Raw genomic sequence first — 23,723 nt, 5'->3', positions numbered from 1 at the left:
ACGACATATTTACATATGTACGCGATCTAACCCAAACCCCTGTATTAAGGATGATATTGGTCGCGAAAGCCTACTGCGTGTTAAACTGAATTCCCCTCTGTTTATTCATTGAACAACTCGAGACTTTCCAGCACACGCAGTACAACACGCGAGACGAATTAAGCATGGAGGCAAGTCAGCCACGTGTCCCTGTCAGCCTGGTCTCAATACCGCGTCCATCCTTAGAAGAAAAAACCATCCAAAAGTACAAGGGTGAGTCAGCAATGCCGTGGCTTCAATAGATTGTAGAAAAAAAATTGCACGACCTTTTCTTTATTAGGATCTCCCACGCTTACTGGGGGTGCGCTTGCCCTGAGGTTGCAGGTGAATTTACGCCAGACGGTGACATACACTCTAGACACACGTGGTTACTGCCTTTAAGGGGTCTCATTAGTTATATTCTCACATAGTTCCTGTCTGGAAACTCCACTCTGAAGAATGTCAATCCGGGGGCTTCAGTGACGTGTCGTCGCGTGTCCGTGGGCTATTGTTGTACCTGAAGTCCATTTTGGACCTATGCGCTTAACCGGACTCAATACAAAACCCATAAAACTTACAAAGATCAATTGTATTCAAGCGAACTCACAAATAAACACCTTGTGAAAGATCCAACGCATGCAGAATATCCCTGGTTTTGATCTTCCACGAAGCTCATGGTCCACCCTAAACCGCATCCACACAAACCATGGTAGATGCGGATACCTACGCCGCAAATAAAAATGTAAAAACTCTCCAGCGTGCGACTGTGGTCATCCAGAACATAGCGTACAACATATCACGATGCATTGCCCGATCCACAAATACGAAGGAGACGTCACAGCGATACACTCCGCTGCTCCTGATGCAGTTGTCTGACTCGACCACATGCATGTGACGTTGTAGTTTGTCGCTCTGCATCTACATCAGCAGATGTACGAAAGAAGAAGCAGTTTGACGTTGCCTGTTTCTACAGCTGACGCAACTACGACAGTGCCAACGATGGGCCTTGCGAGAGGACAACCATTCAATTGGTCTGACAAGCTGCAGACACAAATTGTTAATTCCATTGATTGCTCCGACCATCCTCAGCACCAAATATGAGGTGGTCGATATCTTATCCACTTGTTTATTACCAATTGAATATGTATTTTTTACTCGACATTATTGAAGCCATATTCTTGGTTCTTTCGGTAAAATCACGTAGAAGGGAAATAATAAAATAATGAAAATAAAACATAATAAAATAAAATTCGCACGACGTTTCGGCCACAACGCAAGCAGCCATCCTCAGGTAAAGAACAGGGCTGCCGATTAGGACGCTGTCTTTCCAACAGCCCTGTTCTTCGCCTGAGGACGGCTGCTTGCGTTGTGGCCGAAACGTCGTGTAAATTGTATCTTATTATGTTTTATTTTTATTATTTTATAATGTCCCTTCTACGTGACTTTACCAAAAGAACCAAGAATATGAATCCATGCAGTCACGAAAGCTTTAAATTGAAATTATTTAAGCCAATTATGAATGAAGGAAGGCTTAGAGAAAGCATCCCAATGTATCGACTGAAATACAAATTAACGGAGCCACAAGCGTAAAAAGTACGGATACATTCGGCATGGAGCCCAATTACTCTGTTCGTTGTGTTGTTATTGCTGTGCTGACGCACCACGCATCTCCCTTGTACAATAACCGGGAAATTGACTAAACGGGACCATCCATGTCACAGATAGAATAAACTTCTCTCTTTTTTAACGTTTATTGCGATATCAGCACTCTCGTTGTTACATGTGACGTTATTAATAAAAAAAACGGTTTTTACGGATAGGCATGCACGTATGGTCTGCATTGTGTAATTAGCTGTACCCTTGTCCAGATAACACAGTTCAAAAGGCAATGATCAAGGAAGAAGCAAGTACTTTAAGCAAATTTGGTTGCTTAAAGTAAACGGAACACAATAACCAAGCATCACCAAGTATGACTAATCAACGGAAACGAAGTTCAGAGGGAACGTGTCAATGCATAAGTAAACACGTCGATGAGGTTTGGACAAATAAATGTACTCAAAAGTATCACGAGCCATTCCACAACCCTGTTTAAGAATTGTCTCTGCTTGTAGCTTGGTACCCAATTTTACCATCTAGGTGGAAAATTTATGGCCATCGTAGCTGATCATACTATCACACGCCACACACCATCAAACCACACCATCGCGTCCCGATCCCACTCATGCACGGACATAAAGATACCGGGGTTTTTTTTCAAATGGAGAGCTGAACCTGAGCTATACTCTTAGTTTTTTCGGTAAAGTCACGTAGGTAAAAAATGAAATTAATAAAAATAAAAGAATAAAAATCACGACGTTTCGGAGGCAACACAAACTCCGAAACGTCGTGATTTTTATTCTTTTATTTTTCTTAATTTTTATTTCATTTTTTACCTACGTGACTTTACCGAAAAAACAATGAGTATGAATCCTTGCAGTCACGAAAGCTTCAAATCTAGAATGAACCTGAGCTGTTTGCGATCTGATTGTAAGTTATCGTCCCAGTTGCCCACTAGGGGGCGAATTTTGGACGATCGAGTGTTTTTTTTTTAGGCGTTCATGGGTAAACACTTAACAAAAATATGCACCGGCCAGTGAGAACCAGATTCCAAGAACACAGGATGAGATGTTACTATCCTTTGTGCAAGCACTTCCAAGAGTTCATGAACAGTGAGCCTGGTGAAAATTGGGGAGCGCATCGTCAGTAGTGTACCTTTGGTTCCTAGGGTGTTTCGGCCTTTCACACTGTTTTTCTTTCTTCTTTTTTACACCCTCCCCAAAGGCGGCCAGCGACATGGTGATATCATTTAAAGAAGACAGCCCGAGGCTTCATAGTTTCTATAAGGATCTTACATTGGATGTTTGGCTAATTTTATCATAATTGTTTGGTATGTGGGATAAAAGCGAAGTATCTCGACAAAACCGACAAACACAACGGGGTAACATTCACGTTTCGGCATTTACTATTAGCACTGTTTTATAAACCAATTTTGAGACGTGGTTGCATTTAGACTCCGTAACATTCGCTGCACTGCCATCTCCTAACCACTTCTCAGCCTTGGTCTACATCACTTGGGATTTCCCCAGCTAGTTTCCCTTCCCATTATTACCTAGCCTCAAGCCTTCTTCGCTTTCAAGATCGGGTGAGGCACGATGGCGCAATGATGACACTTGTGCCTGACAGCAAGAAGGGCCTGGGCTTGATTCCTGAGTCTGCTGCCTTTCTGTGTAGAGTTTGTATATTCTCCCCCTCTTCTGCATGGGGCTTCTTCCATATCTTAAAACCACACACACACACAATGTAACCAGTATTGGCCAAAAAGATAACAATGCCAACAACATGCTCAACAAATTAGTGAATTGTATTACAGTAGCAAGATCATCCCCTCCTCCGATAACTTTACAGGACCCTCCTGAAAAATAATCTTGAGATTGAGTCAAGCTTTCCTGGGTAAACAAGCATACTCTGATATAAGCGTATAACTTCATCTGATGAACGCTGCACTTTCCGTTGTTTTCATGCAGGGGGCGCTGCAAACCTACGCGCCCCTTGCCTGAACGACGGATGCGCAGGGACAGACGTTCGATTACGTTGCCATCGATCTGCAGACGGCGGTCTTCTCGCACGGCCAGCAGCTCTCTGTCACCTGATCTCGATCCCGCAATCCCAAACAGGTGAAAGTCCACAACCGAAAACGAACCCCCAGCAAGGCCATCTACTTAACGACGAGAGAAAATTCACACGAAATGTCGTTTTCAATCAAGTCTTCCAGAAGTTAAATTATATAAGCTTTAAATGAAGAAATACAATTTTCTAATTCAAAACATAATACAATTCAAAGACGTTTCATTTTAAAACTTCAAAACGGAGCATCGGGTGCTTGCGTGAATGCGTCGTTCGTGTGAAAAAATGTTTTCGTGACTTTCCTGGCCAAAGGCCATAAATGTAATACAATAATTCTAGATTGAAGTTGATTTGGTCATAAGCAAATTAGCTGTGTCTGACCATTGCGACATACTTAGTGTTCACTATGCCATCAAAAGTTAACAGCACTGCATATAAAGTTCGCACAACATCATTGGTGCTTCAGATCTGCACTTACAAAGACAAAGCTCCCCTGCATAGCCTTAACAGACTGGTAGGGCAAATGCTCTTAGCGAGCACCTATGAAGGCCGGCACAGCATACGAGAGGGTGGGTGGGCCGGCACCACACCAAGCGGCCTTTGCCTCCCCCGTGGCGAAATTTTTCACATGGAACCGGGTACTGATTTGAGGCTGAGTCGACCTATGGGAGGGGCTCAAGACCGGTTGAAATAATCGTCACTGGTGTTGGTCGTGAGCGGGAATCGAACTCGGTTTGCCAGGTTCGAAACGTAGCGCGCTAACCGCTGCGCTACCGCTCCCCAGACACAAACTACACCAACACGTGGATAACCCCAACGACAAAGCACCACATTCTAACTCAACAACCCTTATTCAATTTCGATTTAAAGCTTTCATGACTGCAGGGATTCATCTTCTTGGTTATTTCGGTAAAGTCAAGTAGAATGGAAAGAATAAAATAATAAAAATGAAACATAATAAAATAATTATCACGACGTTTTGACCACAACGCAAGCAGCCGTCCTCAGGTGAAGAACAGGTCTCGACAGATCTGTTCTTTACCGAAAGACTTTACCGAAAGAACCAAGAAGATGAACCCTCATTCAACTAACCCTGTGTTCACACCATACACACACTCTGATTATCTTAAGATTATTAGAGTCCACACATAGTGAGAAAACGGCACCAATACATTGGCGTCAAAGATGACAAAAAAATCGACAACAACAGCCCGAGTGTTGTGCTTTGTATACAATGTCCCAAGCATGGTTGAGTTGGTCACAGATTGGAACTGGTACTTCTGGTTCCAAAAAGGTTGACGTCGCGTCTCGCCCAGCCTCACATCATGTCAAAACACACCTGCGTGGTTAAGCAATGACTATGCCAACCAAACATTGGCAGGAGGGACCCAGCAAGGTACTAATGACAATCAAAAAAAGTAATTAAAAAAGTAAAATAAAGGTACTGCCCTGCAATTGCTGTTTGTGTCAGGCTAGGTGCACTTTGAAGTGACGTGAACTGTCGAAGGCTCGTTGCTGGCAGGCCACGGGAGCGACTCAGGTGCCATAGGTTGACTGACTGAGATGACTGTCAGATGCACCACCTGTACCATTGTGCCAACATGCTGCGCTTTAATCGCCCGGCGCTCTGCTCGTTGTTGTGAGCGTCACTCCTCCTCCGCCCTCCGTTGTTGTTGGAGGGCGACTGTCTCCAACGGACCCAGGTAGCGTCCTTCACGATCCTCCTCCACGGAGGCAGATTTTACACCGCTTGTAACCAGACATCGGCAAGTCCACTCAGCCTCCACATCCTTCTGTACGCCATCAGCCCAGATCCAATTCTCTAGCCCGTTTATCCCCCTCTTAGCCGCTCAAACAAAAGCTGGCTTGGGAATGCGGTGGCTGGGTGTTGCGGGCTTACACGACGAGCCAGCCCAAACGTGACCCACACGGCACAGCCAACTCAATCAAGCCTCTGCAGTGTGGAGCAGCTCACACGCCCCCTGTATCCCGCCAGAGGCGCGTGGCAGGAAACGGCATCGTCAGCGTCGCGGCGCACGTCACGCGCAGCGGAGGAGGAACCCCCCCCTGCCACCTCCAACTCACCGCACTCCCTTCTCAGTCTCTCGCTCTCTCTCTCTTCCTTGTCAAAGAAGCAAGACCCCGCGTCCAGTGTCTACGACAGATGCTACGACAGATGCTACGACAACAACTGGAACCCGCCTTGTTCGAGTCAACGCAGTTTAAGTACTTACGTGTGTCCGTGTGTGTGTATGTGTGTGACACTCGCATTGTATGGGGGACGATACACGCGCATGTCCGTGTGTGTGTGTGTGACACTCGCATTGTATGGGGGACGATACACGCGTGTGTGTGTGTGACACTCACATTGCATGGGGGACGATACACGTGTGTGTGTGACACTCGCATAGTATGGGGGACGATACACGTGTGTGTGTGTGTGACACTCACATTGTATGGGGGACGATACACGTGTGTGTGTGTGACACTCACATTGTATAGGGGACGATACGTGCGATGCGCTTTAACGAAGAGTCGCTCACAGACAACGCCAGTGACGATTATCTGAACAAGTCCTCCTGGGCATCATGCCCCTAGGTCGGCTCAGCCTCAAATGAGCACATGGTGCGATGTGTAAATTTCGCCGCTTTGGGGAACAAAGGCGGCCGGGCGTGGTGCTGGACGCACACAAGACCCCCCTTTGTGTGCCGTGCCGGCCTTCAATAGGTGTTGGCGAACAGTAATTTGCCCTCCAAACAGTCTGTTAAGGCTCTACGTAGGATCAATGCCGACGTTGTATAAAGCAAACGAAGGCTGCATTGGCCGTGTTGCCAGCTCACTGACAACTCGTAGTTGGATGACTTTCTAACGAAGTTGATGAGCGAGCAGTGCCTTAAAGATGATGCGTTTGTCCGGGCTTGGCGCCTGCAATGGAGCGCCTTAAGAGCGTTGCGTGGGTTGGTGGTTCAGCGTGTGATTGCGCCGTTGGGAGTGCTGGGAGCAGTAAAAATAAAATTGACAGTAGAGCAAGTAGATTGCTAGCCTACATTGTGTGCCACGTTTGAATGTTCTCTTCGGCGTAATTGCGCGTGTACCGTGTTCTAAACGTAGCAGAATGCTTTCTTGTAACACGCAAAAGTTTGCTTTCGCATGGTTCTTATTAGGTTGCCTGCACAAAAATAATTTCGAATAATGAGGCGTCCTTAAACAATGTATCTCAGAGCGGCATGCATGCAAAGGAAGGGAAATAAGCGAGAAGGGACCGGGGAGAGAAAGACTAAAGAGACGAGGATAGAGAACTAACTCGAAGAGAGGGAGGGGGGCTTGACAAACAGCTGGTCGTATCTTCATCCGGGACGTCGAAATTATTCATTCACGGCGAGTTCCTGACCTCCCAAGTGCGAAAGTCAAATCTTCGGTGGTCGTCACCGCATGGTTCGAAGCCTGGAGCCCGGCTACGCTGAGTCGGGCGTCATCGGTGGATCTCAGAGATCTGAGTGGAGTGTGTGGCTGAATCAACTCCTGGATGTGTGGTGGAGCAAGCCCATTTAATGAAGAAGTGAACCTAATGAATTATCCTTTTCCATCCGATTATTCCGCATACTTTGAACAAAGTCCGATTTTCCGGACAATTACAATTGTGTGAATTATCAAGTTTGAACAGGACACCCCTTGGTAGCAAGCTTACGTTGGGATACTGTAACCGATAGCACCGGTTAATGTTTAATTAACGAGTTTATTCTTACTCCCAAGCCAAGGGTGTGTATTTTCAAGAAGCCAACCTTTGCATTACACATTGAGAGAACCGCTTAATCACCGGGAAGTGGGTCGCAAGTTGGAACGGTCTTTCACGAATGAGGCAACCGAGGTGAAGATCTAAGAACAAATGGTGGGAGACCGTTTAAAGGGCCGATCTGGACGTTCAAATGTCTACTGCGCAGCCGTTGCGTGATCTGTCGGAAAGATATAACGCGTCTGGCGAGACGTGGTGGCATCAACGGCTTTGGTCATGTTGACATCTTAGTCTAGAGGTAACCGCTTATGTCCTCCAGTGGATGTCCTCCATTAGAATACGGTCTCAGTTCGGTCACCACTGCACGAATAGATCTTAAATAAGTTTTTTTTTCGATTTAAAGCTTTCGTGACTGCAGGGATTCATCTTCTTGGTTCTTTCGGTAAAGTCACGTAGAATGGAAATAATAAAATAATAAAATTAAAACATAATAAAATAATTCTCACGACGTTTCGGCCACAACGCAAGTAGCTGTCCTCAGGTGGAGAACAGGTCTGTCGAGGAGACAGAGTCTGAATGACAAGCCCCAGGCTTGGAGCGACTATTTAAGCTGGGTTAGAGGGGCGAACAGCGCCTTGACAAAAGAATTTGCATTTACAAATGAGTTTATTCTTACTCAAGGCGCTCTTCCCCCCTCCATCCCAGCTTAAATAGTCGCTCCAAGCCTGGGGCTTGTCATTCAGACTCTGTCTCCTCGACAGACCTGTTCTCCACCTGAGGACGGCTACTTGCGTTGTGGCCGAAACGTCGTGAGAATTCTTTTATTATGTTTCATTTTTATTATTTTATTATTTCCATTCGACGTGACTTTACCGAAAGAACCAAGAAGATGAGTTTTTTTTTGTTACCTAAATTGGCGAAATTCCATCTTTGAGAATAAACCGATAATATTTGTTGGACTCTCGCGAGACAACCTCGTAGCAGAGTGCGGGGGAAAGTGCGACCCCGAGTGTACAGAGGGTAACATGGCAACTTGAAGAATCTTTTCCTCTCGTACAGGGTGATGTTACTGATCTGCGAGGGTTTCTCATTAATTATATACCCCACTGGCTGTACTACCCGGCTTTGCCCGAGACTTGGATCCACCGCCTTTGTCTCCCCAGTGGCGATGTTCACACACCACACCAGTTAATTGTTTGAGGCTGAGTCGACCTAGGGGAGGCCCAGGAGCGGTTAAAATAATCGTCACCGGTGGTGGCCGTGAGCGGGAATCGAACCTCAGGTCGCCGGGTTCGTAGCGCAGCGCGCTAACCACGACACTACTAAATTATAATACTCCAATTGATGCTCCTACTGTTGTGGAGTGACTCATTCAGCCAGCTATGGCTGCAGGGTTTTGGTAGTACATGTTGTTTATGCCATTTATTGTGAAAATTCCGTCACAGTTCCTATGATCACTGTTTCGTTGGTTTCATGGCTTTATTTTGGTGATTTCGAAAAGTGTATTGGTTTAGCCATGTTTGTTTGTTGTAGTACAGAGTTAGACTGATGGCCTTAATCTAAGTTGTCTTGTGGTTGTTGTTGGTTGTTTGACTTGCATCCCACTGGGATTTTTGCACACAGCGTTGGTGTACGGTGTTTTTTTCTGCAATATTTTGCTGTATTTTCTTGGATTTTCTGTTTGCACTCAGTTACATATTCACTTTAAGATGTTTTTTGTTCATGTTTTTTGTTTGTTGCGTTTGCACCCGATTCAAGAGCCGAATGGCTCACAGGGCTATACCTAATACATTTACTTGAACTTGAACTACAATGCGTTACGCTTCCACAAGCGCGGGTCACCACGTGACAGATGTGACGTCACAGCTCACTTGCCGTGCAAAAAATATATGCATTATTGAGCCCCCCCCCCCCCCAAAAAAAATATACAAAAGTTTATTTTTATTATTTTTGCATGGTGTACAGTCTGGAAAGTACCCACATGGCAAATTTCAAGTTTGCTGCATGTCGGGAAGTACGCTAAACATTTTGAACAGACACTCATACTCACAACTTTGCCTTTTTTATATATATGGAGATGACACAATGCCGACAACACAATTGGAATACACTGGGGGTGATCAAATGGTTCACTTATTCATTCATAACTAAGGCAACAAAAATGGAAAAACCCAAGTGCTTTTTTTGCAACGTGAAAAAGTAAGACTTTTTTGTGTGCACATGATCATTACAAACGAGGAAGCACTTGATTCATCGACACGATCTACCCACTTTTCCCACACTTCCACACTTCCGTTTTGGCAGCTGCAGTTGCATAATGCACATGTTTTTTGAGCAACTGAAAAAAAAGGCGTGAAATGCATTTTCTTTAACCTTCTTCACCACAGTCTTATTGGACGCCAAACTGATGTTGCGTGTTCACAGAGCAAGCACACAGCCTCTGCGAGCTGGGCAGCTATGGATGTGAGGAAGGATGCCTTGCCTCTGCCTGAACCCACGTTGACACCGAGCCTGGCAGTGAGCCCTGAGGACCTCACAGACATCAGCTTCATCGGCAGCGGCGGGTTCGGCATCGTGTTCAAGGCCACGCACAAGCGCTGGTGTGTCCAGGTGGCCCTGAAGTGTGCGAAATCGAGTGGACACCTCTCACAAAGGTGAGTCTCCTATCCCCCGGGGGCCTGTGGCTATTAGCGGGCGCAGGTGATGCATCTTTATAGTCGCATCATAGTGTGTTGTACTCAAATTGTAAATGTTGTGGTTTCACGCTTCAACACACCGGTGGGCTAAAGCTGTGAACTATTTGTCTTTTTTTCTTGGTTCTTTCGGTAAAGAACCAAGAAGATGAATCCCTGCAGTCACGAAAGCTTTAAATCGATATTTGTCTTTTGTCAGCGTGACACTTTTTTACTGATTGGCCGTGTCGGGTGTGGAGGGTTACGACACATTTATAAATAACGCGATCTAAACCCAAAAACGTTGATTATGAAGAGTGTGGTTTGCTTGTCGTGGAATCTGTCTTTCTTATTTTATCGTGGAACTTGATGAAAATGGAGCTCCCGATATATGGCCAAGATGAAGGTATTTGCGTCTGTACATTTACAAACCAAAGAGTATGAAGCCTACTTCCGTGTCAGGGCACTCAGAGTGCACTGTCTAGATTATAGGTTAGAGTCCCGGCAGCCACCTGTAACTAAACCATTTTGAATGAATGTTCTCAGCCCAGTCAGAAATATCTGCACACAAAAAAAAGCAACTGGGTTTGGTTTTGAATTTATTGTGACTGAAATTACTGGAACGGCGAACTACTAGGAGCCTCTTTTATCATGACACGGTAACAACACGAGGTCCGGGCGTCGTGCTTGGTCTCCCCTCTCCTTTAACATCGCTCGAGCCCCCCCTTCTCGAATCTTCCCTTACTGATGCCCCCCCCCCGCCTAGCCAATCCCTCAATCCCTGTCCCTGTAACGGCTCCCAGCCATAGCCTCTGGGTTTTCCCGCTCTGTTTCCCGCCTATTCTCGTTCAAACCTTTTCCTCCAATCGCTTCAAAAGCCCTGCCTCACCACGCGGAGGCCTCTTTCCACCAATCGGAGACCTTCGCCGACGTTTGAATAACCGATTGGCTGCACGTTGGCTCGGGGTGAGTGCTTGTTAATTTCGGTCATTACATAGCTGTGAATTAAACATTTTAGGTTTGATTCACTTGTGAAGACACTCCTTGGTGTGCTTATAAAAGACGTGCCTCTATTGTTGTTAAAGCAGTATACGCACATGGCGTTCCAGCGGTGCACTGCTCACTGTGTGTTCCAAACGAAGTTTCCTGCAATGATTTGATGCCGACAACAATTAAAATAAAATCGGGTGGAATATAATAAAAACTATGAATAAATGTTTTTCTTCTCTCCAATCAACCCATGCACCAAGCCATGAAGCGGACCTCCTGAAGGAGGCCCAGAAGATGAAAATGGCGCAGTTCGACTTCATCCTGCCTCTGCGGGGCTACGTCCCGGGCATCAGCAGCGCGCAATTGAACCTGGCCCCGGTAGACCTGGGTTTGTGCAGCCAAATCCTCCAAAGTGGCGGCATCTCTTCGCGTGCGATCAAGCCCGAGTTTAGCTTCCGCCACGCGCTGGTGATGCCGTACATGCCTCGCGGCTCGCTGCACGGGCTGCTGCAGAGGTGCGGCCAAGCGAGCGACACGCCGGGAGAATCGTCGTCACTGCCCTGGCCTCTGCGATGCCGCTTCGTCGACCAGATCGCGCACGGCATGAACTACCTGCACGGGCTCAAGCCGCATCCACTGCTGCACCTCGACCTCAAACCACAGAACGTGCTGCTGGACGATGACTACCACGTGAAGGTGCGTGGTGACGAGAGCGGCCGCTGCCTGTGACCCAAATGATAAAAGCGTTTCGCGGTTCCGGGGAACAGGGCTTAATAAGTTAAGTAATTTATAGCACTTTGTCTTGGTTCTTTCGGTAAAGTCACGTAGAAGGGAAATAATAAAATAATAAAAATGAAACATAATAAAATAATTTTATTTTATAATGTTTTATTTTTTATTATTATTTTTTTTTTATTTCCCTTCTACGTGACTTTACCGAAAGAACCAAGAAGATGAATCCCTGCAGTCACGAAAGCTTTAAATCGAAATTTAATTTATAGCACTTTGTTAATCCACTGCTGGATGAAAGCCTCCCCATGCTGCGTTGGTTGGCCATTCTTGACCATGCTGGTAAATACGGGTTGGTGAAATGGGGGCTGTCAGGGCCTGTTCGTATCTGGCTCACTACCGAGGTTATCATTGCCGGGAATAAAAACCCCACTTTACCAGAGTTCTCAGTGCCGCGTGATCACCTCTGTGCCACGTTTTCACACATTTCTTGCGTAGTGATGAAAACTATTGCATTTGCCGTGCTGATAAGCCCTGAGCAAATTGTGCAACTTGGTGGTGATACGTGAAGCCAGTCATGGTCGCGTGCAGTGGCGGGAACAAGTGTCGGTTTTCTATCTGAAATATGTGCCATTTCATACAACAGACCATACGTGTAAAATGTATATATGAACGCATTTAATTTCAGTTTGAAAGAATTTTGAAAGCGATGTTTGTGTACATGCCTGCATAAAAACTAATTATAATGAATCATAATTATCTTTAATTAATTAGAATGAGTTTTTATAATTAGTCGCATAGTTTGTGCTGATAATAATAATTATTAGCACAAACTATGCGACTTCCCTAATTCTCATTGCGCACATGTCCATCCGTTTCCTCTTTCGCCTGCAACTGCTGCTGTTGTGAACCCAGATCTGTGACTTTGGGTTGTCAAAGTGGCGAGAGGTCACGGGGAACGTCGAATCGCCGACATACATCGAGTCCTTGTGCCTGAATGAGTCACCTCACGGGCAAGTGAAAACGGTAAGGATGCATGGTTTTGTGTTGAATGAACAAGGAATTCCATGGCATGTGTGTTATTTTGCATAGCTTGAGTGTTGTTCAACCCAGATCCCATGTTTCCTTGTCTAAATTTACATTCTATGAAATGATAAAATGCCTTTTTTACACATATTATTAACACAACCAACATTTTCTTTCATTACTATCCTTTGTTTATAATCACATGATAATAGCACATTGGGAAACACCTCTTTAGCCAGGGCGACTTGGGACGTATTATATTGATCTAGTCCAACCCATGTGAGACTAGGCTCTAAGGAAAGCTGTCTCGGGTGTGGACCAATCAACTTCAACGACAGTGCATACATTATCAGAGTCATGTTTTTTGTTTGCATTATGACTGCAGGTATTGTGGTCTATGCAAACATGACTCCTTGTAAAAAAGGTGTCAGTTGTGTTGCCAGAGAGAAGGGTAAAAAAACAATTATCATATTTTTTACTGGCAAATGAGGTTCCAATGGTGTAAATGCTTACCCCGAGCTCTCATACTCTGATGGTGCATTGTCTTTAAGTTGTGCGCCTTTTGGCGTCATCTGGTCCAACCCATGTGAGACTAGGCTCTTAAGGAAAGCTGTCTCGGGTGTGGACCAATCAACTTCAAGGACAGTGCATACATTATCAGAGTTATGTTTTTTGTTTGCATTATGACTGCAGGTATTGTGGTCAATGCAAACATGACTCCTTGTAAAAAAAGGTGTCAGTTTTGTTGCCAGATAGAAAGGTAAAAAACCAATTATCATATTCTTGGTTCTTTACCGAAAGAACCAAGAATATGAATCCCTGCAGTCACGAAAGCTTTAAATCAAAAGTATCAACACATATAAAAACATACTGGACTTCAAAGTTTGTTTACATTTGCAAGTGTTGCAATGGAGTGAGTTTGCTGCCTTCCCTCAAAAAGCAATGACCGGGCTAAAACATGTACCCGGTATTGTGAAATGAACATCAAACAAAAGGGTGGTCGGTCAGCACCATGCCCAAGGTGTCAGTTTTGTTGCCAGATAGAAGGTTAAAAAAACAATTATCGACGTTAAGGCGGCGTGCTTCACGGGTTTACTTCGGTTACCGCCGTGGGCTTGTCTGGCCGACGCAGGGAAGAGACCTCGAGCTGGAGGTTGCAATGGTGTAGATGCTTACCCCGAGCTCTCATACTCTGATGGTGCATTGTCTTTGAGTTGTGCGCCTTTTGGCGTCATCTGGTCCAACCCATGTGAGACTAGGCTCTAAGGAAAGCTGTCTCGGGTGTGGACCAATCAACTTCAAGGACAGTGAATATATTATCAGAGTTATATTTTTTGTTTGCATTATGACTGCAGGTATTGTGGTCAATGCAAACATGACTCATTGTAAAAAAAGATGTCAGTTTTGTTGCCAGATAGAATGGTAAAAAAAAAACAATTATGGACGTTAAGGCGACGTGCTTTACGGGTTTACTTCGGTTACCGCCGTGGGCTTGTCTGGCCGACGCAGGGAAGAGACCTCGAGCTGGAGCTGTGGCGTGAGACGAAGAGTAAGTGGAGCGACGGAGAGTCAACCAAGTTGTTCGGGACCCTGCCCTACGTGCCTCCGGAGTACCTACGGGACACTCACCGGAAACCTCACCACACATTCGACGTTTACAGGTGCCTCGTCACGTGCATGCTGATGTGCAGGCCAGTGTGGTGCGCCTACGTTGAACTTATTTCGCACCTGTACGTAGCCAGTCGTGCTAATGGGAGGTGCGGAGAAAGAGCGTAAAAACTAAACACAAAAAGCGCTTCTGAAGAAATGCGTTTTCTGTTCGGGTGATGTAAAAGTGCATAGCTCCGGCGGCTTCCTAATATCAGAAGGGAGAAGCGTTCCAGACGGCCGCGGAAGGGAACCTGAAAGCACGCGACACGGTCACCGCCGTCATAGTTCGCTGGCAGGAGCCAAAAGCCGCTAATGCGTGATGACGGTTCAAGCTCCATTGACGAAACCATCATAGACATGTCAGCTTAGCGGTCATTACAGCTCATGCCAATTGACTGCGTTTTGTATTTGCCATTCTGTGCCCACGTGCACTTGCCACGTGTGTCTTTTTTTGAGTTGTTTGTTTTTCAGTTTGGTGCTTACGAAATAAGCAACACGAATGTCTGCTTTCTTCCCAGCTTCGCCATCGTTGTGTGGGAGATCTTAACACTCACCACCCCCTACGCAAGTGAGGAAGACCGTAGATTTTAATCGCTTAACGTGGCTTTAAATCTACGTTGGTTGTTCCTTTTGAAACATGCTCAGTTGTACGAGTTGGAGTAAAGTACTGTACAGTGTATAGATGAAATAAAATTTGTTTTCATTTGGGTTGTTTTTTTTATAGCAGTAAATCACAGTTTGAATATATTTATACTCTCTTATGCAGCTGTATATATATATATATATATCTGTGTATCCATTCACCTATCATTTAAAACGTAGATTCAGATTAAATATGAACAATACGATGTACATATTAAGTACAAATCTCGGTTCACATTTTTACAGCTGCCCATAACAATGTAGGCATTTTACAATAACGCTTTGTTCTGAGTCTTATTACGTTAATTATTGATTTGAAGCTTTCGTGACTGCAGGAATGCATACTCTTTTGTTCTTTCGGTAAAGTCACGTAGGTAGAAATTAAATTAAATTAAACAAATCACGACGTTTCGATCGCAACACAAGCAATCCTCATCAGGTGGGACAACCTGATAAGGACTTTACCGAGAGAACCAAAGAGTATGTTAATTATTGACTCAAATAAAACGAACTATCGCTTGCACAAGGTCTTGGCCATGAAATGCCTCCCGCCTGCTCTTAAGTGTGTTCGCCCGCCCGCCCCTTCCAACTTGCAGACGCTGTCAACTCGCTCCACGTGGTCGAGTGCGTGGTGAAGGAAAACCAACGGCCCAGCACCGACGACATCCCAGAGGATCGGCCACGGGAGGCAGACAGCCTCATCCGCCTCATGACGAAATGCTGGGATTGTAACCCCAAAGCTCGTCCCTCGTTTTACGGTGAAAGCAGCGATCTTTTTTTTTTTTGTCGCACGCGACTCCATCTTCTTTCGCAGGCGCGTTGGCAAGAAGTTTTGGCTTCATCCAAAGCGGTTTTCCAACAGCAATGCAAACTGCGCCTGTCCTCTCTATAGGCGGGGCCTTACCTGGTAAAATAGAACATTGTTGAGTCTAGATTTAGTTTTTGTTTCATGATTTCGCTCCCAGTCTGCCTTCACCAACGCCTAACAATATAAGACGTTTGTGAAGAATATTCGTAGTAACTCTTGTTAATCATTTAACGTAAGTTATTAATGTAACGTAAGTTCTAATTACGATTTTAGTAACGTGTATCATATTACGATTAGTAACTAGTAATATTTGACAACATTAATTCATATTAATATATTATTCGGTATATATATACTCTGTGTTCCAGTTGTATCCCTCCAACTGATTTATTTAGTTGTTTAACCAGCTCGCTGTCCACGAATTTGGTTTTGTTCACACTGGAGTCTCAGTTTGTAGCCGTCTCTCACGTTACTTGCCAATCAATTCCCGGTGCGTTGTTATAACGACCGTGTCGTCAGAAAATATGCGACGGTTAATATGTATCCCTTTGTCTCAACCAATCAAATTTTCGGTAAAGTCACGTAGAAGGGAAGTAATAAAATAATAAAAATAAAACATAATAAAATAAAATAATTCTCACGACGTTTCGGCTACAACGCAAGCAGCCGTCTTCAGGTGAAGAATGAGACACTGCCAAGCTAGGAGCTTATATATAAGCTGGGTTGGAGGTGGAAGAAGAGCGCCTTAACAAAAATAATGTGCATATCAAGAGGAATTTAGCATATTCATGGGAAATGCGTAGGAGGTGGGCGGGGGGGTTTCAAAGTCATATTATGCCCATGCATTATGCAGGATCATTATTTTATTACTTCCCTTTTACGTGACTTTACCGAAAGAACCAAGAAGATGAATCCCTGCAGTCACGAAAGCTTTAAATCGAAATGTAACTTCTAATGTTACCGCGAATACCTTGCGTGATGATGATAATGATGATGCACCTGGAATGTACAATTGAAGCCTGTTTCCCACGTGAGATGATCCGTGTTGCTGGTCTACTGCCCGCTGTGATGACCGACACTGCATGGAGAAACCTTAATCTAGCAGTGAAGTTACAAAGCGCTGACATGTATTGTTATAGTGCCCTTAATTGTCGTATCACGTGTGCTTACAGAATGTATCAAGGTTACGGAGCCGGTATTTAACTCCTTCAAAGATAATGTTCTCACAGCAAGGCAGGAGCTGCAAGCCATGGTATGGGCTTTTTTCTACATTTTCACCGCACTTGTACAGTCACGGTACACCATTTGCGGGTTAATATGCTCATTTAAAATGGTTGCCAATGTACCACATGGCAAATGTGTAAATAAATACAAACATATATCTGCATCCATACGTGTTAAATATACCTGCATGCCTTGTCATCTGTATTCAGCGTGGCTTGTCAAATATGCACTATATACAGCAAGTTGAATACAAATATAGAAACATTATCTAAATGAGATTAAAAAAAAAACCTCCAGTAAATCACGTGACATCTGTGTGGCCACTCCCACTGAATCCCTCCGCGCTCCCCCACCCCCTGCATCGTTTGTCATTTTTACTTTCTGACCCCGTGCCCCCGAGTAAAGCATTCCTCTAGAATAAATAACGATTCTGATTCTGTTCCCGCACCTATGTACGTACATTGAACTTCTTTTGCGCCGTACATAGCCCTACCGTGCTAGTCAGAGGTGTGGGGGAAGGAAAACAAAGATCCTTGTTCCTTCCCCCTCCCTCTCTTTGCTCCCCTACATCAGAGGTCGCAACCGGGTACCCGATACCCGTACCCTACCCGATACCCGGCTACCCGTAACTGGCTGGGTACGGGTAGCCGTTTGCGACCCTGGTGCGGCCGGGTACGGGTAGACCGTGAGCCACTGGTGAGTAACCGTTTGTCACTCATTTCCCAACGTCTTGTCTCTTCTCACAATTCAAGTTCCTAGAATCAACCCACCCGCGCCTGCAACATGGCTTCATCCCAGAGGTCGCAATCAGGTACCCGATACCCGTACCCTACCCGTACCCGGCCGGGTACGGGTAGGGTAAGGAATCAAAACCCGTTTGCGACCTCTGCCCTTCATCCCCGACACCCTGGCCTCGTCATCGCACTCCTCCTCTTCCTGACCGGTGCTACTTTCTTCCTGCTGCTCATCTTAAACGGCGCCCTCTCTGGCCGTCAACTTTCCCCCTTCCTGCCCTCTTGCTATACATTTCTACGCGTTCAGCCACTTTGTTGATCTATCATTTGTGGCCAGGTCGCTTCTGAAAACCAAGCTAATATCTCAGTGAGAATTTTTCTGCGTGACATTTGTTTCTATTTCCTATACTTTGCACTCCTATGGTGTTTTTGTACTGCTTGTTGTGGTAACGTTCTGTCCTGCCCCGACTGGAAATCTGTGGAAAAGAGTTTTATTCGGCATCAGATTCCGCCAGTATAAATATTATGATTCTCTGATTCTGCTTCCCTTCCACATGGTGTGCCACGGGGTAAAACGCTTTCGGTGTACACGTTTAGGACGAGTTCCTCACGTACACAGCACTGCGCAGCGCTGAAACTATCATTTCTGAAGCGTAATCTGTACTTTCATTTCAGCTGTCACAACCTGATCAAGAGCAACTTGAGTGGGGAGAGTTAAACATGACCACAAAGATTTTCCGTAAGTCGCGGCAGAGTTGTGCGTACCCACGAAGTGACACTTGCGCGCGTCTCGTGCAAGTGAAACACACCGTCGCGTACACACACACACACACACAGCGGGAAATTCCACCATTTCACACGTGATCTCATGGACTCTCTGACGTGGGGAGGGAAGGCAGCGGGCATGCCGATTGTGATGCTGCAAGTACAGAGTTGATATAGCTGTGAGTGCTGTGTGGGAGAGCGATAACTTATCTTCTACTGCACCAAAACTCAAAAGACTTTTTTTTTAATTTTGCCAGGTAAGGCCCACTGAGCTATATAGATTTTTTTCAGAAGCGACCTGGGCCACAAATGATAGTGGCTTATCATGTGGACATTTATTGCAGCCAAATACACGAAATGCGCGTTTATGAATGTGGAGGGAAAAACCGGAGGGCCCGGAGAAAAATCCACGTGACCACGGTGAGAGCATGTAAACTCCAAATATACAGGCGTCAGGGTCGAGATCGAACCCACGACCTCCCGCATACCAGAAGAGGCAGATAACATCTCACCACCACGACGGGATGTTACACTGGGCACAACAGCCTAGCGCGCATGCTGTGGGCACACTTGTATGTAAGTGTGTGTGTGTGTGTGTGTTTCCGTGCACGTGTGTTTATCGAAGGTCCCGTGCAGGAGACTTCTAAGCCACCGTGCTCGGAGTCCTCCACAAAGCTGACGCGCAGTGCCCCTCTAGACGGTATATTTTGCAAACCTTGAACTGCACGCCACCTGCCACGCGGTGACTTCCTCTCGCGGGATGATGCCACCGTTTTTGGTCGCGTACATTTGCCAGCGTTGGAGGCGAATGATCAGGCCGTCGCCGGGGCGAACCGTCGAGAAATCCTTTGAGAATGGCTCACTTTGTGAATGTGCCCGAACACTTGGCCGCCTACCTTCCAAATTTTTTGACGGAAGCTCGTTGACTTTTTTTATTTATTACTCTCTATTTTGGATATACACAAAAAAAAAAACCTACGTATCTCTATAAAGCATTCAACTGACAAATATTTATTGGAGTTTGGAATAAAGGCATTGTCAGAGGATCAGTTGAGGTTTTTTTGCAGAATTTAGTCAACGTACACGTTTGCACCGTATGATGTGTATTTAAAAAAAAATACGAGTCTAACAACTATTTTTAAACAGAATCCAACATCGTTATATTTGTTAAGTTCCATTCGTGAGATGTTTGGAATGTGGGATTAAACTGGAGTGTCCAGATGGAAAGAAAAGCAACACATACGAGGCGATAACACTCGAAGCTTCGCACAGATGGATTCCACCCTTTGTTTTATACTGCCATCTTCTGGACGTGTGGCAGCCCAAAGCCACACAATACACGTCCTCACCACGCTCAACGTAACATAGCTTCCGAGATCAAACTCATTCAAGGCCATGTAGATATACTCCTGGTGGGGGTGACGAGTATTGTTGAGCCACAGACTCTGCATTTTTAAATCCTTTATATTAAGTTCACTTGCTTGCTTGCCTGCGCGCTTACGACCGTGCAAATCTTTCGGTCGTTTTTTAACCCACTTCCCGTGATCCAATCGAGCTGACATTTTGCACACAGACTCGTTGTGCGTGACAATGTATTTTCGTGAAAAAAAAATTCCTAAATTTTACACTTTTTAGGAATTTTTTTTTATATTGAATTACCAAGTGCTTAATGGTGGCAGGCAATCTTCTGACCCATAGGTGGCAGCCATCTCAAGCCAGAGGACGAGAGGACTCTAGCCGCCACGCATATAAAGGATTTACAGTGAAAAACTTTGTTTTTACGGGTTAATTTTTTCCTTTCCAATGCAATTGCAATGACGACGACACGTGTTCTTGCTTCACTAAGAGCCTTTATTTTGGACACCGACACTATTCCTAGGACCGGGCTTCGGTTCTTGATGCTCGAACTACGTCTTCTCTCCAAGCGTCCCTTCACCTCGTGCTCTCATCTCCTCTCATATCCATCGAGCCCCCCTTTCTCGAAGGTTTCGCTCACCCCCATTTCCCTCGGCCAAACTTCGTCCTCCTTCCCTCATGGTTGTCAACCCTTAACCCCTGACAGTCAACCCTCGTTTCCCCCCCCCCTCCTTTTACGATTGAATTGCTCTTCCAATTAGTTAAATTCTCTGACCGTAACCAATCCTCCTTTGCGGCCTCCCAGCACCAATCAGAGGCCCCTAACACACTGGCCGACTGTCCGTCTGCACACGTATCGCGTCAGGCACGTTGGTCTGTTCTTTCGGTCTTCACACAATTAATGCCACGCTGCATGTCCACGCGTCGTTGACAGTGACGATCGTTGACAAACTCTGCCTGCGTTCGTGTCCAGGCGCAACTCCGGAGGTCGCGATGGACGACGCACTCAACGTCACCGTGACCAACCAGGATTTGCCAAAAATCGCCGAGCTGCTCGGCAAAAAATGGAAACCTGTTGGCCGAGCCCTTGGCATCAGGGAGGCACAGCTGGAAAACCTGGAGCACAACTACCACTGCTATGGGATGGACGAGGTGACCTACCAGATGCTAAGGAGCTGGCGTGAAAAGGAAGGCCGTAGTGCCACTCGGGCAACCCTCATGAAGGTGCTCAAGAGTTCCAAAGTGATGACCGATGACATCTTCTGGCAGACGTAACACCCTTAAAGTCTTGTTTATCGTGGTCCGATCTTTAATCGCTGCTGGATGAAAGATTTCGCCGTACAAAAACAACCCAATTGTCTAACTCTTGGAAAACTAAACTTTTTTAATTTTACCAGGTAAGGCCCACTGAGCTATATAGTTATTTTTCGAAAGCAAACTGCCCACAAACGATAGCCCAACTTAGTAGCCTACCACGTGGAAATGTATAGCAGGCAAATACTCTAAACGCACGTTTCTAAATGTGGAGGGAAAAACCGGAGGACGCGGAGAAAAATCCACGGGGAGAACATGCAAATTCAAAATTTACAGCAGGTGTCAGGGTTGGGATTGAACCCACAACCTCCTGCATACTCGGCAAGGGAGTTAACAACCTGCAGCATCAGCGTTGCGTTCCAAGTGGGCAGTTTATCTCCACAGAATTTATTCTCACTGCTAGCATGCCTTCAGTTGGATTGCTTGAGTAACTCGTACGTCTTCGCAGCCGTAGCGTTACGATAACCGTTTTCTAAATAGCATTCGAGGACTGTGGTCTGATGACCCTCGTTCTGCTGCTGCTCTGCTGCCTTTCGCATTGTATGGCTCTGAAGATTCATGCCGAGTGGGCAGACTTTTGTTGTTCGCAAAATCCACGTACTCTTTGGTTCTTTCGGTAAAGTCACGTAGGTATGAAATAAAATAAATCACGACGTTTCGATTGCAACACAAGCAATCATCGTCAGGTCGGAAATCCACAGCAAGAATTTTTTTCTGCTGAAGTGGGAGAGAGAGCTGCCGTGGTAAGAGTAAAAAAAATGTTCTTGCTGTGGTTTTCCCACCTGATGATGATTGCTTGTGTTGCAATCGAAACGTCGTGATATATTTAATGTTTCTACCTACGTGACTTTACCGAAAGAACCAAAGAGTATGGATTCCTGCAGTCACGAAAGCTTCAAATCAAGATTAAAATCCACGTACTTCTGCAGCATTTGTATTCACTTCTCAATTCCATTTTGCCGCATTGTATTGCTGGGAGCTCACTGGACATTGCTGCACAGCCAAGCAGCTCAACCTCCAACTGTTGTAGGCCATCCTGGCTTGTATTATATTAAAATATATAGGGCCAGGATTCATTGTAATTACGATGCCAAAAAGGTGTAAAAAAAAAAAAAGATTGCAACGCTTGGTGCAGAAAACTGCGCCCTTCAAGTTCAGCCTGAGAGTCGTCATCGCCGGAATATGTTGACGACGGCGAACTCCTGATCAGCTGCTGCAAGGAACCACAGCCATGCGACACGTGTCCCATGGAGCCGACGGACCACACTGGGCCCTTCACGAGAGCCACTTGCCCAGTGACCCACCACGCCCAGCACTCCACTCGCAACGATACCAGCACGAGACCTCAAAAGCCTCGATATGGAACCTGCACTGTGAAACGCCTTCAACGTGTGGACTTTCGTCCGTTGCGTGCGTGACATGTTTCTCTGCGATAAGTGTGTGCTTCTCATCGCTTTAGAAGTATGAAATTCGCAGCCCCCTGACATGCATATCCTGACTAGTTTGGGCAGCTGGATACAACGCCTTGCTGCTTTGCTCAGGGCACATACTAATAAAAGTTATAATTTACACTTGCAAGGCGCACTTCAGCCATAGATCCCAATGCGTATCATGCGTGGAAAGCAGAAAATAAACAGGAACAGGGTAAATGGTCAGAACTCGGGGATCATTTTATAGATGAAGAATTTTTTTTCGCGTATTTGATGGCATGTCTACATCTATTGCTTAGAATTTGGTAGAAATGAGAAGACAGTGAATCGAGTTCTCGTCGATGAGAATGCATTCGCTTTTCGTCAGAAACAAACCTTCTTAGAATAGAGGACTTTTTTTAAATATCTGTGATGATGCATATCTGGGTTTTGAATGTAATGGATCGGTTGTAAGTTTTGTTGAGAATACATTTGAAAGTTTTTAAATGTGGTATGTAATGCATGTACTATAAGAACACAAAATAAACCGACGGTATGTTTTGTTGCCAGTCTCTAATTATGGAAATGTATTTGTTGCAAATATTATTTCATTGTACTTATTAATAACTTGTATTTTGTGTATGATTCAGTTTGTTTACAATTCTACGACTGAATTTCTAAACTCTTAATTTAGAAACTTCTTTCAACTTAATCAGCTGAATGGGAGCATTGGCATTTCCTAAATTACAACACAAACATTTCCCATAACTCACATTTTACATTTTAGTCCATCAACTTATGGGCCTTCTGGACCAATGTTTACGTTGCGTTGCAGCAGACGGCCCGGTGACCTGAGTGGAATTTCCCACCATGGCTAACATTTGACCAGGGCGGTCAAGGATGGTTAAACATTCCACATGGCAAGGGCAGGGCACCTCATCCAGCTAGACTTCGACACACGGGGATGTAATTGTAATTTACTACTATAAT

At 45.3% G+C, this 23,723-nt stretch overlaps 1 protein-coding gene across 3 annotated transcripts; it reads left to right on the top strand.

Moving 5' to 3' along the window:
* Positions 1-5,745: 5,745 nt before the first annotated feature.
* On the top strand, positions 5,746-23,305 carry LOC133340452 (receptor-interacting serine/threonine-protein kinase 2-like). Of its 3 annotated transcripts, none has more exons than XM_061548706.1 (11): positions 5,746-5,907; positions 9,839-10,068; positions 11,337-11,772; positions 12,721-12,831; positions 14,341-14,492; positions 15,000-15,049; positions 15,720-15,881; positions 17,104-17,183; positions 18,565-18,628; positions 19,280-19,354; positions 20,984-23,305. In XM_061548706.1, the coding sequence occupies exons 2-11, from the start codon at positions 9,872-9,874 to the stop codon at positions 21,283-21,285; spliced, it is 1,629 nt and encodes a 542-aa protein (XP_061404690.1). In that variant the 5' UTR covers positions 5,746-5,907; positions 9,839-9,871; the 3' UTR covers positions 21,286-23,305. The 3 variants fall into 3 exon arrangements, with proteins under 3 accessions (XP_061404690.1, XP_061404691.1, XP_061404692.1); XM_061548707.1 differs by having other exon boundaries at positions 5,746-5,915; XM_061548708.1 differs by lacking the exon at positions 19,280-19,354.
* Positions 23,306-23,723: the final 418 nt, after the last annotated feature.

This window comes from Lethenteron reissneri, chromosome 9 (genome assembly GCF_015708825.2).
Source record: "Lethenteron reissneri isolate LAM-NWPU_2019-01 chromosome 9, ASM1570882v1, whole genome shotgun sequence".
NCBI lineage: Eukaryota > Metazoa > Chordata > Hyperoartia > Petromyzontiformes > Petromyzontidae > Lethenteron > Lethenteron reissneri.
Note: the sequence above shows the minus strand (reverse complement) of the source record. Positions and strands in the feature narration are given on the sequence as shown.

What these genes read in the sequence shown, in the direction of transcription:
- LOC133340452 (XM_061548706.1), top strand. Translation starts at nt 9,872, where the DNA reads ATGGATGTGAGGAAGGATGCCTTGCCTCTGCCTGAACCCACGTTGACA. An exon ending in ACGATGACTACCACGTGAAG is followed by an intron (nt 11,773 to 12,720) that starts GTGCGTGGTGAC and finishes TTGTGAACCCAG; the next exon opens with ATCTGTGACTTTGGGTTGTC. An exon ending in CACACATTCGACGTTTACAG is followed by an intron (nt 14,493 to 14,999) that starts GTGCCTCGTCAC and finishes CTTTCTTCCCAG; the next exon opens with CTTCGCCATCGTTGTGTGGG.